At 34.6% G+C, this 15,635-nt stretch overlaps 1 protein-coding gene across 1 annotated transcript in view; it reads left to right on the top strand.

Moving 5' to 3' along the window:
* The window catches only part of LOC149553478 (prolycopene isomerase 1, chloroplastic-like), a 68,550-nt gene extending 53,822 nt beyond the window's left edge, over positions 1-14,728 (top strand). Inside the window, exons 2-13 of the mRNA XM_089788925.1 lie at positions 7,210-7,416; positions 7,537-7,636; positions 7,921-8,003; positions 8,137-8,193; positions 8,292-8,444; positions 8,581-8,659; positions 8,864-9,012; positions 9,159-9,293; positions 9,507-9,620; positions 13,841-13,951; positions 14,081-14,189; positions 14,286-14,728. Of these exons, the coding sequence (XP_089645051.1) occupies positions 7,210-7,416; positions 7,537-7,636; positions 7,921-8,003; positions 8,137-8,193; positions 8,292-8,444; positions 8,581-8,659; positions 8,864-9,012; positions 9,159-9,293; positions 9,507-9,620; positions 13,841-13,951; positions 14,081-14,189; positions 14,286-14,359 (1,371 nt within the window). The 3' untranslated portion in view covers positions 14,360-14,728. The remainder of the gene's footprint in view (positions 1-7,209; positions 7,417-7,536; positions 7,637-7,920; positions 8,004-8,136; positions 8,194-8,291; positions 8,445-8,580; positions 8,660-8,863; positions 9,013-9,158; positions 9,294-9,506; positions 9,621-13,840; positions 13,952-14,080; positions 14,190-14,285) is intronic.
* Positions 14,729-15,635: the final 907 nt, after the last annotated feature.

The following is a 15,635-nucleotide window of genomic DNA, read 5'->3' on the forward strand; positions in this document are numbered from 1 at the left end:
AAAATTAGGGCATCACAAATCACTGTATCAATTAGGGCATCGATTACTATTGGATCATATAGGGCTTTAGATACCACTGTATCACTTAGGGTTTCAATTACCACTGGATCATTTAGGGCATTAGATACCACTGTATCAATTAGGACTTCAAACACCACTGTATCATTTCTTTCCTTCTGATTGCTTAATTGTGGCAATAACTCAAGATTAGAAGTTATGCTCATATTCGATATTCATATAAATGAAAAAAATTCATAAATCCATCTCTTGCATCTAGGTGTAAAATAACTATAACGATAAAATAACTCAATAAATCTTACCTTCTTGCATATACATCATAAAAGTGATAATACCTGTTTCCGACAAACAATTGAATGTATAGCTTATCTTTGTTTGTTGTATGTCCGACAACTTGGGGAGAGGTGAAACATGTTAGAGGCTTAACCACCCAACCTCGGACCAAGCTTTATCCCCACACAATCTCTAATGAGAAAGGCCCTCCCTACCCAAAATAGACAAGGATGATCTTGTCATCCATTGAGCATCCTGGTGTTTAACCACACCCCTCGACTTGACAGCAGGAGATTACAATAACAGGATTCATGCATGAACTATTAAATAATTCCTTTTTAAAAAATGATAAACATTGTTATGTCATAACTAATATTGTTCATATTATTGTGGATTCGTTTCTCTCACCTCATCACCCATTTCCTTGGCTACACAGCCGGGTGAGTCTTAGGTGTTCGGAATTCTCAGAGCAGACGACTCTATCAATTATTCAAGAAGATTACATACATCCAACATTTCATAACTTGTGATTACATGATTATGTTCTTTAAAGATTTCAGAATTGAATGTTTAACTCTAATATCCAGTGACATAATGATCCATAATATGGTTACTTGGTTATCACCTGCTATGAACAAGGCTAATTAAAGAAGTTCAATCTATAAATTCAAACAAGATATCATCATGATAATATTGAAACTTGCTGAAATCTGCTCTATGCAAAGATTTGTTGCTTAGTATGCTTATCACAACTGTGACCAGAAAATTATGTTCTTGAAACCAGTTGAAAATATTAATGAATTTTGATTTCCAAACAGAATATTTCATTCGGGTTTATTACACTTAGGAAACCCTTCTTTAAGAGATACAATTCAACACTATTATGGTTCTGGAAACCATGAGAGTTAAGAAGAAAGTTCATCATAATTTATAGGGATTACTCAGCCAGTAAAGGAAATAGCATGATCACAAGCAAGAGATTTCCATGCCTAGCCGGCTGCTATTGAAATCAAACATAATAGAATGGTAACTCATGACCTAACAAGGATTTTGAAATGCTTGGATACTCTTGAAATCTACTTGACTCTTTCCAATTGCTAGAGACGTCACATTCAATGTATACTACCTCCGATTCTTAGCCGGATTACTTGCACGGCAAGGGCAGATATAGTTCTATTTGCTCAAAGTATAAATCGTTAATGGTAGGGTACCGACAGGGAGTGCAAAACGATGATACTTATGAATGTAAATTGCAGAATTAGAAACAACAGAGAATCGACACAAGAAAACAATATGAAGTCGAGTGTCAAGGGAAAGCGGAAGAAATAAAAACGTAGCAAACAGGGTAGTTGGCATTTGAAATATATATATATATATATATATATTGCCTTCTTCTCATGACTTCCAATAAAAGGAAAACAATTCGTGACTTCTTGACTCCCATCGATTTAAAAAGATTATTTGCCCATTCGAATTCCAAGTATTAAATCCATTGGAAAAAGAGAGGGAAAAGAAAACAAAAAGGTTGGAAGAGAAGTTGGAAAGACTATAGTTCGATTATTGCCAATTTATCATGCCAAGTGTTAATCGGTTAAAAACAAAAAATATTAAAAAGAAAAGAATAGAGTTGGAAGATTATAATTTGAATATTATTATTATAATATATACTTGCATACGTTCATGTAAGTATATCAATGGGGTGATATCATTTTATTAAGTTATTATAATATAATGGTGTCATTTCATTTTTATATTTATACGCACGTATTTAAATATTTATTATGATAATAATAATATGATGAAAGATCAATTAAAATCCCTTGAGGTACGTTTTATATTTTAACTCAATTATTTATGTTTCTCAAATTATTTATTTTAATAGCTCATGTGAGTCCCACAGATGTATCCTGTTTCAAGTTGTTAGGTCCTCAACCCATCTGCCCAGTGATGGTGATGCTCCTGTGCCTAATTCTTTTTGACAATACTTCCACCCCTAAGACGTGTTTTCTACAAGGAAACTCTCCGTAATTTATTTATATTATCATAATAAATTATTTAATCATAAATAATCATAAAGGTTAACCATCTTCTCAATTCCATGAATTCGTGATAAATGATCAACTAGCTTGCTATCTTAAATTATAATGACTAACCATCTTATCATTTCATAGGATTATAACCAATGTAACTGTCAACTGACTTCATGTGAACCTCAATGGCTATATTTTAAATTAGGTCAAAAATTGGGATGTAACAAGAAAGATGTGTGTTGATTTTTTTTGCTAACATATCAAACATTCACAAACATGTTGCAACACATCATCCTTAAATCTCTTTCAAGAAAATCTCTCTTACCTTCCTGTAAGTTTTGAAGAAGCCTAGATGTCCAACAAGAGGAGTATCCTATTATGCTTGCAAAATATTTTGCTTCAATTTAGACTCGGGTACAAGGTAGATTTTGTTTTTATAATATATCATGTCCTCTATCACAAAATATCTATCATCTTGTACTCTTCCATCAACTAAATCACAGACATAGGGATTCTTAGTATACTTTGACACCAATAGAGACTTCCAATCAGTTGAATGCTCTGAAGTGAGCAAAGAGTGGATCTCCTAGAAAGAGCATCAGCAACCATGTTCTTCTTCCCTTTTATATACTCTACATCAAAGCCATATGTTTGGATTTTGTTTACCCACTTTGTTGACATTTGTTGAGATCTTTTTGTTCGAGGAAGTACTTCAAACCATTATGATCAATTCTAACAGTAAATTTTGCTCCTACCAAATATTGTTTGAACTTGGCTAAAGCATGCATAATAGATAACTTCTCTTTATTATAAGTAAAATATATCTTTTCTGAATCTCTGAGTTGCCCACTTTCGAATACAATGGGATGCCTATCTTGCATTAACATTGCTCTGATAGCCAGTCTAGAAGCATCACACTCTACAGTAAAAGGCTTTGTGAAATCAGGAAATGCTACATGACCTTATGATGTCCTTGAGTCAGTCAAATCTATTCTGTGCCTTTGGAGTCCATTGAAAAGCCCCTTTCTTAGTAAAATTGGTCAATGGAGAAGCTACTTGGGAAAAGACTGGCACAAATCTTCAGTAATAGTAGTATAAACCCAAGAAGCCTCAAAAATCAAATATGTTTTTCGGAGGCGACCAATCCACGATTGCTTGTACTTTCTCTTGATGGACTTTTACCCCTTTGATCCCAATTACATATCCCAAGTAAAGTGCTATAAATTTGTAGCTTTGGCTAGTTTAGTTCAATTGATGAAATCTAATACATATGTAATCTATTGATTTTCGGAATTTGATATTTATCATTATTCTGTATTCTGATCAAAATAATTGTTATGAATATTGTCAAACATATTACATGATTATAATTATTAAGTTAAACATTATGTGTGTGTGTGTATATATATACACATGCATATACATATACATACATATATATAGACATGCATATACATATTCATACATACATACATACATATGTGTATATATATATATATATAAAACATATATATTGCCTAACCTAATGACTATTAATCATGTAATGTGATGATATTAAGTATCGACTTATGAAATCTGATTATATTCGTTGTGCTATCGATTATATGTAATTGATAATAAGTATCGATGTGTGTATTATCATTTTGCATTATGATTATTGACTTGGTCATTGATAACAAGTATCGACCTTATGAAACATAACAAGAAGTTAATCATACTTATAAGTCAGTACTTGATTGAGACAAGTCTCATGTAGAGACATTACGTGGACTTTGATCCACGTAGGGACATGCCTCTATGGTAGGTGTGCCCTTCTCTCGTTTACTGCTTAATACTTTGCATTTGGTATAGGTGCACCTTTTTTCCAAGGCATTTCTTGACTCCTCAGAGCATCCACACAAATGGCTTGCCACACAAAAATATGAACTATTCTTTTCTACGTAGAAACCCTGATATTTCCAACAAAACGCAACACCTATTGGAAGGGGTCTTACAATATCAACATACTTCCACAAAGGAGAATCAAAATGGGTTTCTATTCTTTTTTTGGTATTGCCTACTAAGGAAGAAGTAGATGTCATTGTAGTTCCTTTTCCTATGGCAAGAAATTGTATACATATTCAATATAAAAGCAAGAGAGTGAACAATTCTGGAAACTAATTGATAGATCTTATGGACTAGCCTCGAAGAACATAACCTCTTGATTACTGATGTTTTCGATGGATTGTGACATTACTATCCTAACTTGTGCAATCTTTGTTTTCAGCTGAAACAATTTGCTTATTCTCTGGACTGTCTAATAATTGTTTATGTGGGGCTATATTTTTGGTTCTTTTTCTGTCAGCAAGAGGAGATGATCTTCTACTATTTCTATTTTGGGTTTGGTAGGTGCTTAATTATGATTCAGGTAGAGACATTCAGATTCTACATGGCGTTCATCTTTCTCCACTTTGAATGGATTTCACAGCTAGTCATCATGCTCACGTTGTCAGATCACCTTTGTCTCTGCATCATATGAGATCGGGTTTTAATTTATGTATATGATCTTTATGAAGATGTATAATGGTTGCCTTTTGATAGGGAATTATCTTGCATTAGCATGGTCACCTTATGTATGGCACCAACATGTAATTGGGCATGAGGCATTCTTGTATTTGGGATTAACACAATTTATTTTGTGCTGTTTATGGGTAGTTCTTTAGGCCCAGATGCAGATTAACTTTAATCTGCAATTTTGCATTTGTTGGCTAATGAACGAAGTTTTTCTTTACTGGTTCTTTTCTCTAGGAGGCCTGTTCAAACCAATTTTTATTAATATAAATATATAAGTTTCATCAGAAAAATAAAAATAAAAAATAAAAGAGAACTTAAAATAAAATAAATAGCTTAAGAAAAAACAAAAAGCAAATGGAACAAGAACTTACCTCTTCCACTCATTGGAGTTCCATTGGATGAGCCATCTCATACTCGTAGTGGTAGTGACTCATTTGGTAGATGCTGATTAGAGGCAGCCATCATACATTCTATTACTATTTTTTTGACATTTGTAGTCCAAACTTGTATTTTGGGCATTATGGTGTGTGTTGTATTACTATTTTTCAATTTTATATCTTATGCATAATGACATGAATTTTGGATGCAATTAAGTATTGTGATTAATTTGTTTGATTCTAATGTGGACTCTTTTGTTGTGTTTTACTTTTGATTCATAATGTATATTCAATACGATTGCATTTGCAACTTTATCAATGTTATTATATGAATATTAATTAAATTTCCCTATATATTTTTATATTAGTCCCTTGCCATCCCCAAAATGACCTTAAAAACTCTTATCCCCAAAGCATATCCCCTTGCCCCCTCATTCTGAAAACTTGGTGGGACATTGGAAATATTACAATTTTTTTAATGTTTCGTGCTAGTTGCTCAAACTTTTATTTTGTTTAAACTTAGTCATGATATTCTATTTGAAGTTTGTTTTGAAGTATTTAATTTTAATCTTAGACAAGGTTGGCAAGACTTGTTTTGCCTCCAACCTAATCATCTTGAGATGACTTCTTTAGATTTAGTAGGCACTTTCTTGGTCATCACACAAACTTGGTCCATATGGAGGCAAACCATCACAAGTCGACAACGAATATTAAGTTGACGAGCTTAGATGACAGTTGGTGAGGTTGTGTGGAATATCTCGTCAATGTCACAAAGTTGCTTTGAGTATGACATGTTTTACTTATAGAGATAAGCCTTGTTTGAAAGAGAGATGGCATCAACTTGATGATTAAGAAGATGAAAAAAAAGCATAAGATGTTTAGGAAACTTCCTTCAAATTGGCACACAAAATTATTAAAGAGAAATCAGTGTAACCCAGGGATGTGTCCCTCCCCCTCCTCCGCCCTTCACGCTCTCAAGACAAGGACTTGGCATTCCCAAGTTCCCCCATCTCCGCCATCTTACAATTGCCACACTTTCGGGATACGGGGATGCACAATGTCACCAGGACATACCCTCGGTCATCCTGGGGATGTCCGATGACCCTAGTCACTGATCGACACATAAGAAAAAAATGAGCTGGTTGATGTTCCTTTGGCGGATCTTGATCGTTAGGAGCCCAATAGTTCTAGTGATGAGGAGTTTTTCGATTAGACGCCTCCCTCACTACATTTTGACATGATTTTGTACTTGTTTTCATATCAATCATATCATTGTACTCATTGTAATCATCTTTATATATTTTTGAATTTTGATTGAAGTGAACTTATTCAAATCAAAATGTTCTATTTGCTGATAATTTAAATTTATATTTGAATATTATCATTGGGTATGTACTATGTTGAATGTTCAACGGTTCTAGTTCATGTTGCAATTTTGCTATGCTATATTGAAACATCATTTTATAACTAGCATTTCAAGTTCTATATGTAATATGTTTAGTATACAACACCCCCCTCTCCCCACTGCTGTCCCCCAAAATTGAAGCCCTGTGTCCCCCCATCCTAGAAATTAGACCCAACGTCCCCTAGTGCCCGTGGTACATTGAGAGAAACGCAACACAATGCCCACCCTGCTACAACTAAAACTATATATCTTTAGTCTGAACTTCTACGAGCTTTGTATTTATTCCATTTGCATGCAGGATTATTTTGTGGTTTATCGTATGATGAAAGAAACAACATATATGACCTTCTTTTCCAGAGCTCAACATATTTGTTAATATAGTTAATTGGCTTATTTAATCTAAAAAATACCTTTTCAAGTTACTCCTTGTATTTTAGTTAGTTGGAAGTATCATTGTATTATGTTTTCTTTGATGCTATTGAATGAAGCTAATCAGATTTATGGGAAGAGAAATTATTTGAAAATCAAGTGTTGATCTTATGGGTACATGCAGGGCTCTATAAATCTAATCACAAAAGCATTAGCAACTGTTGGTTGCAAAATGGAGGTCATACCTGATCCAACAACTGTTCATTACCATTTGCCAGGGGGTCTTTCTGTTCGTGTGCACAGAGAGTTTGAAGATTTTCTTGTTGAACTTACTAGTTATTTCCCCCATGAAAAGGAAGGAATTTCCCAATTTTACAATGAATGTTGGAAGGTTAGCAAGCATATTCATTATTTCACTGTTGATTGTAAGACTGCCGTACATGCATTCTTAAGTTATTTTTTATGTTCGGTACATAATTCTCCACATCTGAGGTGGTTTGCTGAACTGCAGGTGTTTAATTCTTTGAATTCACTGGAATTGAAATCTTTGGAGGAGCCATTATATCTTTTTGGCCAGTTTTTCAAGAATCCAGTGGCATGCCTAACTCTTGGTAATTGCTATAGGTTTTATAGCAATTCCTCTTATTTTTTATAGGTTTTATTAATAGGGTAATCATCTCTTTTGCTAAATGACTTAGAATCATGGCTTATACAATTAAAAATGTATCTTACCCTATAGTTTTGATATTGTAACATGTTCCTTGATAGAAACACAAATAAGAATGACCCTGGTCAGAATTACAAAGTACTTGCAACAGCCATATTTGTACATTTAGCACAATGTTTACTTAATACAGAGAACTATAGTAAATTCTTATTGTATAATGTTTTGTAGCCTCTTACTTGCCACAAAATGCTGGTGACATAGCCCGGAAGTATATTAAAGATCCAGTTTTACTTAATTTCATTGATGCAGAGGTTGGGCTCAAACTTTCTCAATTTTAAACGATAGCCATTTAATGGATCCATGTTTCTTTATTGGCAAATAGCTTAATGTTAAGAAATGATTGCAATGTGGCTAGTTGATACCTTGTTGGCTTGCTTCTTGCAGTGCTTCATTGTGAGCACGGTAAAGGCTTTGCGGACACCAATGATAAATGCAAGTATGGTAAGTTATGATTTCCCTGGCACTAGAGAAATCCTGGATGGTTTGTAACTGGGACTTGCTCTTAAAGCTTTAATTGCTGACACATCTTTATATAACAGGTTCTATGTGATAGACATTTTGGAGGGATAAATTATCCTGTTGGTGGTGTAGGCGGAATTGCCACAAATCTAGCTAAAGGTCTAATCAATAATGGTGGCTCCATTCTATACAAGGCAAATGTTACAAATATTAAACTGGAAAATGGAAAAGCTGTGAGTCCATATTGTTTAGTTTTTGTGTCTTTAAGTTCTATTGATTACTAAGAGACCCATAAACTGCTTAAAATTCTAAATTTGTAGATGGTTAAAATGGCCTTTTTTCACATTGGGAGTGTTCTTGGATGTTCAGGTAGGAGTGAGGCTCTCTGATGGCAGAGAATTTTATGCCAAGAAGATCATTTCAAATGCAACCAGATGGGATACCTTTGGTACACAATTTGATAATTTACCATAAATAATCTTTAAATCTTGAAAATGTAGTTGTATGCTACTTAAAGGTCACAGTACTATTTAGCAACTGTTACAGTATCACTGATAAATATTTTTAAATTATTGACCATGAGACTCCAGATATATTATACCTTACTTCCCAACATATGATAGAACTCATCTTACTTGATCCTTCCTTGCAGGACGACTTTTAAGACCAGAGGAGCTTCCTAAAGAGGAACAAAATTTTCAGAGTTTATATGTAAAAGCACCTTCTTTTCTTTCCATTCACTTGGGAGTGAAAGAGAGTGTTTTACCACTGGGTACAGATTGCCATCATTTTATTCTAGAGGTAACTTGATTACTAGAATGGATGTTCAAATTGCACATGAATAGATGGAATTCCATATAAAAATTTATAAATAATTCTATATTGCATATTTGTTCGGATTTCAATTTTGCTAAACAATACATGGGGAATTAAATTTTTTGTATCAGGATGACTGGGGAAAACTAGAGGAACCTTATGGAAGCATTTTTCTCAGTATTCCAACTGTTTTAGATCCTTCACTAGCTCCTAAAGGCTGCCATATTCTTCATGTCTTTACTACTGCTTGGATTGATGATTGGAAGGTATAATTTTGAAAATGCATTTTGAATGAAATCATGAAAGATGGGCTGAGTGAATCTGCTGGAAAAAAAGCCCAAATTTATTCTAGCTAAATATGTTCATAATTCAATTCATGGTATAACTTTCTATCATTTTAAATTTAAACTACTTATATGAATGCCCGTATCAGTACATTTGTTAAAGGAAACTGTCTAACACTTGGTGGGATTGTCTAGGGCCTCTCATTTGGAGATTATAATGCCAAGAAAGAAACTGTGGCCAATGAAATTATCAGCAGGTTGGAGAAGACACTTTTTCCAGGCCTGAAAGATGCAATAAATTTTAAAGAGGTGAACAGTACTTAGCATTATCATGTAGATATTATAACAAAAGCTTTTATTAGTATTGTGATATTGTTGTTGTTTGTGTTATAAAATATCCTTGGAAAATTTGGAAGATGGTTTAATGGCAGTGTTCCATGGGGACACGTCCCCTATGTTTTTAGGGTCATACCCATACCGGGGACAAAACGGGGACGCGGGGACAGATTTTGGCTGTCCCCTAAGTCGTTCCCTTTTTGGCAAATTCGGAAACGTCCCCAAAACGGCCAATTTTTTTGGCAGGAAACTTGGGGACGGCTAGCAGTACTGAGGATGGTTTTGCCATCCCCAATCTGCCCTCGAAACTGCTGGCCGTCCCCTTTTTCTCCAGCCAAATTGGTAAAGGCAAAACACCCCCAAAATATATATATTATTTTAAATTTTTGTTGTCCGCACGGCCCCTAGTCGTCTTAAAGACATAATAAAAATATGTAACCCATATTTGGTCCATTAAAATACTAACTTTTCTAATCATTTTTAGATTTGACATGCTAAGAGGAAGAACAAAAACATAAGAGCAATGGCAGCAGTGAGTAAAGATTGTGTTTAGTGAAGAAAGCTTGCATTTAGTATCTACTAAATAATTTAGTTGGACTTCTCTTTATTACATTCTGATTTCAGCATGATACTTGGAGCCTTTAGGCATTTTGATTTTTGCTATATATGTATGTGATATTGTTATAATAGAAGTACTTAGTATTTTTCATTTGATAATATTCCATGTATTGATCTTCTAAAATGTCTATGGTGAATGGTTTATCAATATTATGATGTGCATATTTGAATTTTGTCTAGTAAAAAAAAAAATCCCCTATGTTTTTAATTGCCGTCCCAAGAGGTCACATCCCCTAAATTTTGGCTTCGACCCGTACCTATATTGGAAACACGTCCTTGTCCCCTAAAACGTCTCCGTCCTAGAAACTCCGTGGAGCATAGTTTAATGGAGATCCTAATAAGCTACTAACTTGTATTAATAATGACAAATATCAATTTATGCGCCCCCAAGTTCTGGGACAAGGGACAAGGATGGGGATATGCTTCTAACTTGGGTTTTGTTTGTTGGAAAAATGTTTAGTGTTCCCCTCGAAATTCATGACAAGGGCTTAATTGCCTCTGTGTACTATAAGTTGAGTGGTTGTATTGGGCACTAATAGATTGATCTTTTGGTGCAACAACAACCCCACTCTAATAAGTGGTATAAGAGCTTGGTCATAGGTTCTAATCCTCAGACCCTTGGGTAATGGTGAGGGAGAAATTGTTGGAAAATTGTTCAACACTCCCCTTGGGATTTGTGCCAAGAGCTTAACCGCCTCCTATGTACTATAGGTTGAGTGGTTGTATTGGGTACTGACAGATCGGTCTTTTGGTGCAATGACAACCCCACTCTAACATTGTTTTGGTCAAGTTTTAGGACATGTCAATGTGTGGCCATTATGAAAAAGATAAATTTTAAAATTTTCATATGATGACATTAATAAACCATTAGATGCTATAGAAACTTAATGCACAACATTAGACTTAAATTGAGATTTCACATGCAAGTGGCAAACAAATGAGTAAAATTTAAAATGCTCTCATTGTCAATGTGCATATATATCATATAAGAATTGCAATAAAATATCTTGAGGCGGCAAATTTTCAACTACAAGATTACAATAAACATAGAAAGTACATAGCTCTCCCTGATTGGTATCTACCTCTAGTAGATCTGCATCAAAATGAGATTTTGAGCCCAAGTCACCCCCTTTATAAGAGTCTTCCTTATGCAATGGAACCCCTACTAATCACTTATGCACCTTTCCTCATCAACCTATATAGTGCCATTGGGATATTGAGGCTGCAATCTGGAAATACTTAAGGAGGGGTTTGTCACTCCTATAGCTCCAAGGCACTATGTATGACCAATAGTTTCTCCAATCATCTAGAGATAAGATTGTTCCTCTTGACTTATTGGATGAAGCTATATATAGAGAAATTGATATCCAAAGGAGGTGATTGACAAGTATCCTCAATTCTAGCGCATCTTTGCCATGCCACATCCACCATTTAACAGGGCAATTTTGAGCAAATGTAGCTCTATTTAAAAAAATTTCCTAGCATGTTGTTTGCTGAAGGTTGGACTGTGAAGATTAAGAAAGGCAAGCCACCATGTGAAGCAAAGAAGACTTGTCATCAACATTGATGCAGGAGCATCCTGGGTGTAAGAGCAATCCTACATCACCCAAAAATATTTCTTTTTTGTTTCTTGAATAAGGATTGCCTGAGTTGCAACTTTGTGTTGCAAATTATTGTAAGGAAGGCGCGCATATAGTATTTCAAAATTCTTACTAATTCCACATTTGCGGTGATAATAAGCCCATATTTAGTTCTCGCAAATTGTTATTTTTTTGTTTCTATTATGTGTTTGTGCTATTAAGGAGAGCACCTTTCATCATACATACTTTTTTTGAAGGGTCTTTATGAGTCCTCCTTTCACCCCTTCTTCACAAGATGTCAGCATTATTCTAGGCCAAGATACGTATCATTTGGGGTTTAGAGCATAGGATGTCGGATGAAGTGGAGTGTTCGTAGTGCTCCGCCAACACATTACAATATGTCTAATGCGCTTCTCATAATATCCCAAAGTAGGAGGTTTGCTATAAATGGCTTGTTTCCTCTAGCCAAGTGTTGATGTGAGTTTCATTCCACTACAACATACATGCCATGTATAGCTTTTCCCTTTTTGCAAACAGAATTCCCATGTCATCTAAGGATTTTTAGACCTTGGGTATTCCTAGCCTCACTCAAGGATTCATCTCACAAACTTAAAATTGTCAACATTTAATAAGCATTTTCATTCTGATTTTGCCTTGAATTCTTAATTTCTCCTGAGAATCTTCATCTTGTCATTTTGGAATCTCAATTTTTGTAAGGATTTTTGGCTTGTTACATCAGGAATTCTTACTCTTTGAAGACTTATGAAATTTTCATCCTTTCACAAGGAATTTAATTTGTAAGCTTGGAGTTTCTTTATACCTTTCATTCTTTCATTTTTCAAAACTTCAAACATTTGATCTCTCACCTCTTGCATCTCCAAATTGCCAAATTTTCTCATACTTCATCAACATCTGATACTTTAAAACTGCTTCTTAGCTATAAGGCTAACCTAAGATAACCACTGAACTGCTTAAAAAAAGGGGGGCTTCCATTTGCAATGGAGCATGTGTGTTTACAACACAACATTTGTATTTTAACAGATACTCAGGAAAGGGAGACAATGCTCCATTGGATTATTTCATGGTAAGCTGGATGTTATACACACCTTGATTCCATGGAAGACCTCAAGACTATCCCTTTCATGTTGCCACTATAAGATGATGTCATTCACACCTTGATTCCATCTTCAGAGTTTTTGAGGGAAAGAGTTGAGAAATTTCATCTTAAATCATTCTGTGTCTTCAGACCCAAATTATCTTCTCTAATTCATTTCAGGTGGGTACATAGAGCCATTACTCCTTGCCATGCAATCATTCTGAATAAACTCAAGGACATTTGTTTACAGGTGCAAATAAAGGAAAAGGCTAGTAGGATTACAGGGCTTATACAACTGGATTAAGATGTCCTTTCTAATCACTGGAATGTATGTTTTTATCTGTAGTTAAGAATTTTGCATTGGCTTTCATGGTTTGTAACTGAACTAAAATGGACACCAGTCATATTGGGAGCTTTATTGTCTTGGTTCAGCTTTTATTCTAGTGTTTCTTGTGGAGAGGTTTATGGCCAGCCAAAAAGCAATGAACATCAAAGTAACACTAGCAATACAAAAAGGAACACAAGACACAAAACTAAGAGAAATAGGTTGAGTTGTTATGAATATAGTTGTTGAAAGATTATCAATTTTGAACGATTTATAGTCTTGAGGTTAAGGTTTTTAGTAATGGTGTTACTGTTAGTTTTGCATAGGAATTAGTTTCAATGTCTGGGATGAGACATGTTAGTATGACCTTTCTTTGCTGTATTTATTTTTATGTATTCTTAGAAACTCTAATGTTGTGGAATATGAAACATGGAAAGTGCACCTCTGAATTTTTAACTTGCTGTTATTTCCTTCACCAAGGCACACTTCTTTCTTATTATTCATTTCATGAACTGTCTATTAATAACTTGTGAGGATTTCTTACAGTGATCTCATCATGCTTAAATATTATCAGGTTGGTACACCTAAGACACATAGACGTTTCCTTGCTCGCGAGGATGGAACTTATGGACCTATACCTCGTAAAAGTCCGAAAGGGTTGCTTGGGATGCCATTTAACACAACGGTAATAGATTTAAGCTTTTTGAATCAAGGAGGGAATAATAAGTCAGAAGGCCGTGTATTTGATGTTTTAGCTTCTAAACATGATGATCACTGGTTATCTGTAACCTCTGGTTGTGATCCTATGTTATAGGCTGTAGATGGATTATATTGTGTTGGGGATAGCTGTTTTCCTGGGCAAGGAGTCATAGCTGTTGCTTTCTCAGGAATAATGTGTGCACATCGAGTGGCTGCTGATATTGGTAAAGCTTTTTGGTTAATAATTGTATAGATTAGTTGTTATAAATTATGCTAAGACATCTTGGCAAGAATAAATTGATTAAATTATGTTTTCTCAGGATTGGAGAAAAGATCAGAGGTTTTAGACAAAGGTCTGCAACAAATGTTACGGTGGTTTAGGTCATTGGCTTAATGAGCTTTCCCATATGGAACTTGGACTTAAAACTAACATGTTCCAATCATGCCTCCTCTGCACGAGTAGGTGGGCTGTAATATTTATGAGTAGATGTACAAAACACTTTTTTAAAGTGTGTATCTGTATTTTATTCTCTCTTCACTAAGTGAAGAATTTTAAGGACGTGCTTCACTTGTTTAATCCTCTGCGCATTGCAGTTGCTTTAGGAGCTTCATAATGCTCAAACACTGAATTTTGTTTCAAGTCAGTCCAGTTCAGGTGGGCTGTGACATTCTTGGGCAAATTTATAAAACAAACAATATTTTTGACATGTGGCTGTATTCTACTCTCCTCAGTAATTGAAGCATTCCGATGGCATTCTTCGCATGTTCAACCCTCTACATGTTGCAGTTGATTTAGAAGGCTCATGAAGCTTAAACACAAATTTTGTTTCAAGCCAGTAAAATTCAATTATGGGTTGCTTTGGATGATAATGAAGCATTTGAGGGCTCAGTGCTACGTTTTATGCACTTCTAATAATGTCAAATAGATTTTGGATCAAGCCTGGCCGTAAAATCAAATTTGGTAGATGTAATCCGTTAACAATGGGTGTTAAAAATTCCCTAAAAATTCATGGCTATTTCCAAACAAAAATGTAAATATTCACAACTCTGATTATAACTTGAGGTAAATAGAATTCTGTATCTTTTTACACACAGATATTTCTTTATGTTGTTTTTTCTTACCCTTCGTCATGTTTGTCGACCAACTACCCTGTAATGCCTTCTCTTTTCTCATGTGATTCACTCAAGGACAATAAAAGGGAGAACAATTAATCATATAAAAACAGAAATTTAATGACAGTCAGTTTAAATGTTAATGAAAATTCAAAGGCATGTTGATAAAGAGAATCGCCTTAAAGAAAAAGGGTATACAAGCAAGGAGAGGAAAACATATAATATATTTTTCCTTGTGAAATACAGTAATCCAAGGATAAAACTTGAAGGGGTCGATTTCTGTAACCAAACTTAACTGCAACTTATTCTGTTCTCATTGGTGATAGGATCTTAGATTGCAAACAATAATCATTAAAGTGAAAAGAATTCATTGCTATGATATCTATAGACGTACACAACAATGAAAATGAGGCGTACTCAATAATTTGCATCTCAACATATTGATAACAAGGGATGCAAGCGCTAAAGTAAGTTCGACCTTTAGTTGGGTTGTGGAGTTGAGTGAAATTGTACATTTAATGTTAAAATGAACGCGTTTATAAATTTTGACACTAAAT

This window comes from Cupressus sempervirens, chromosome 6, assembly GCF_028749045.1.
Source record: "Cupressus sempervirens isolate cs-2001-9-10 chromosome 6, ASM2874904v1, whole genome shotgun sequence".
Lineage (NCBI taxonomy): Eukaryota > Viridiplantae > Streptophyta > Pinopsida > Cupressales > Cupressaceae > Cupressus > Cupressus sempervirens.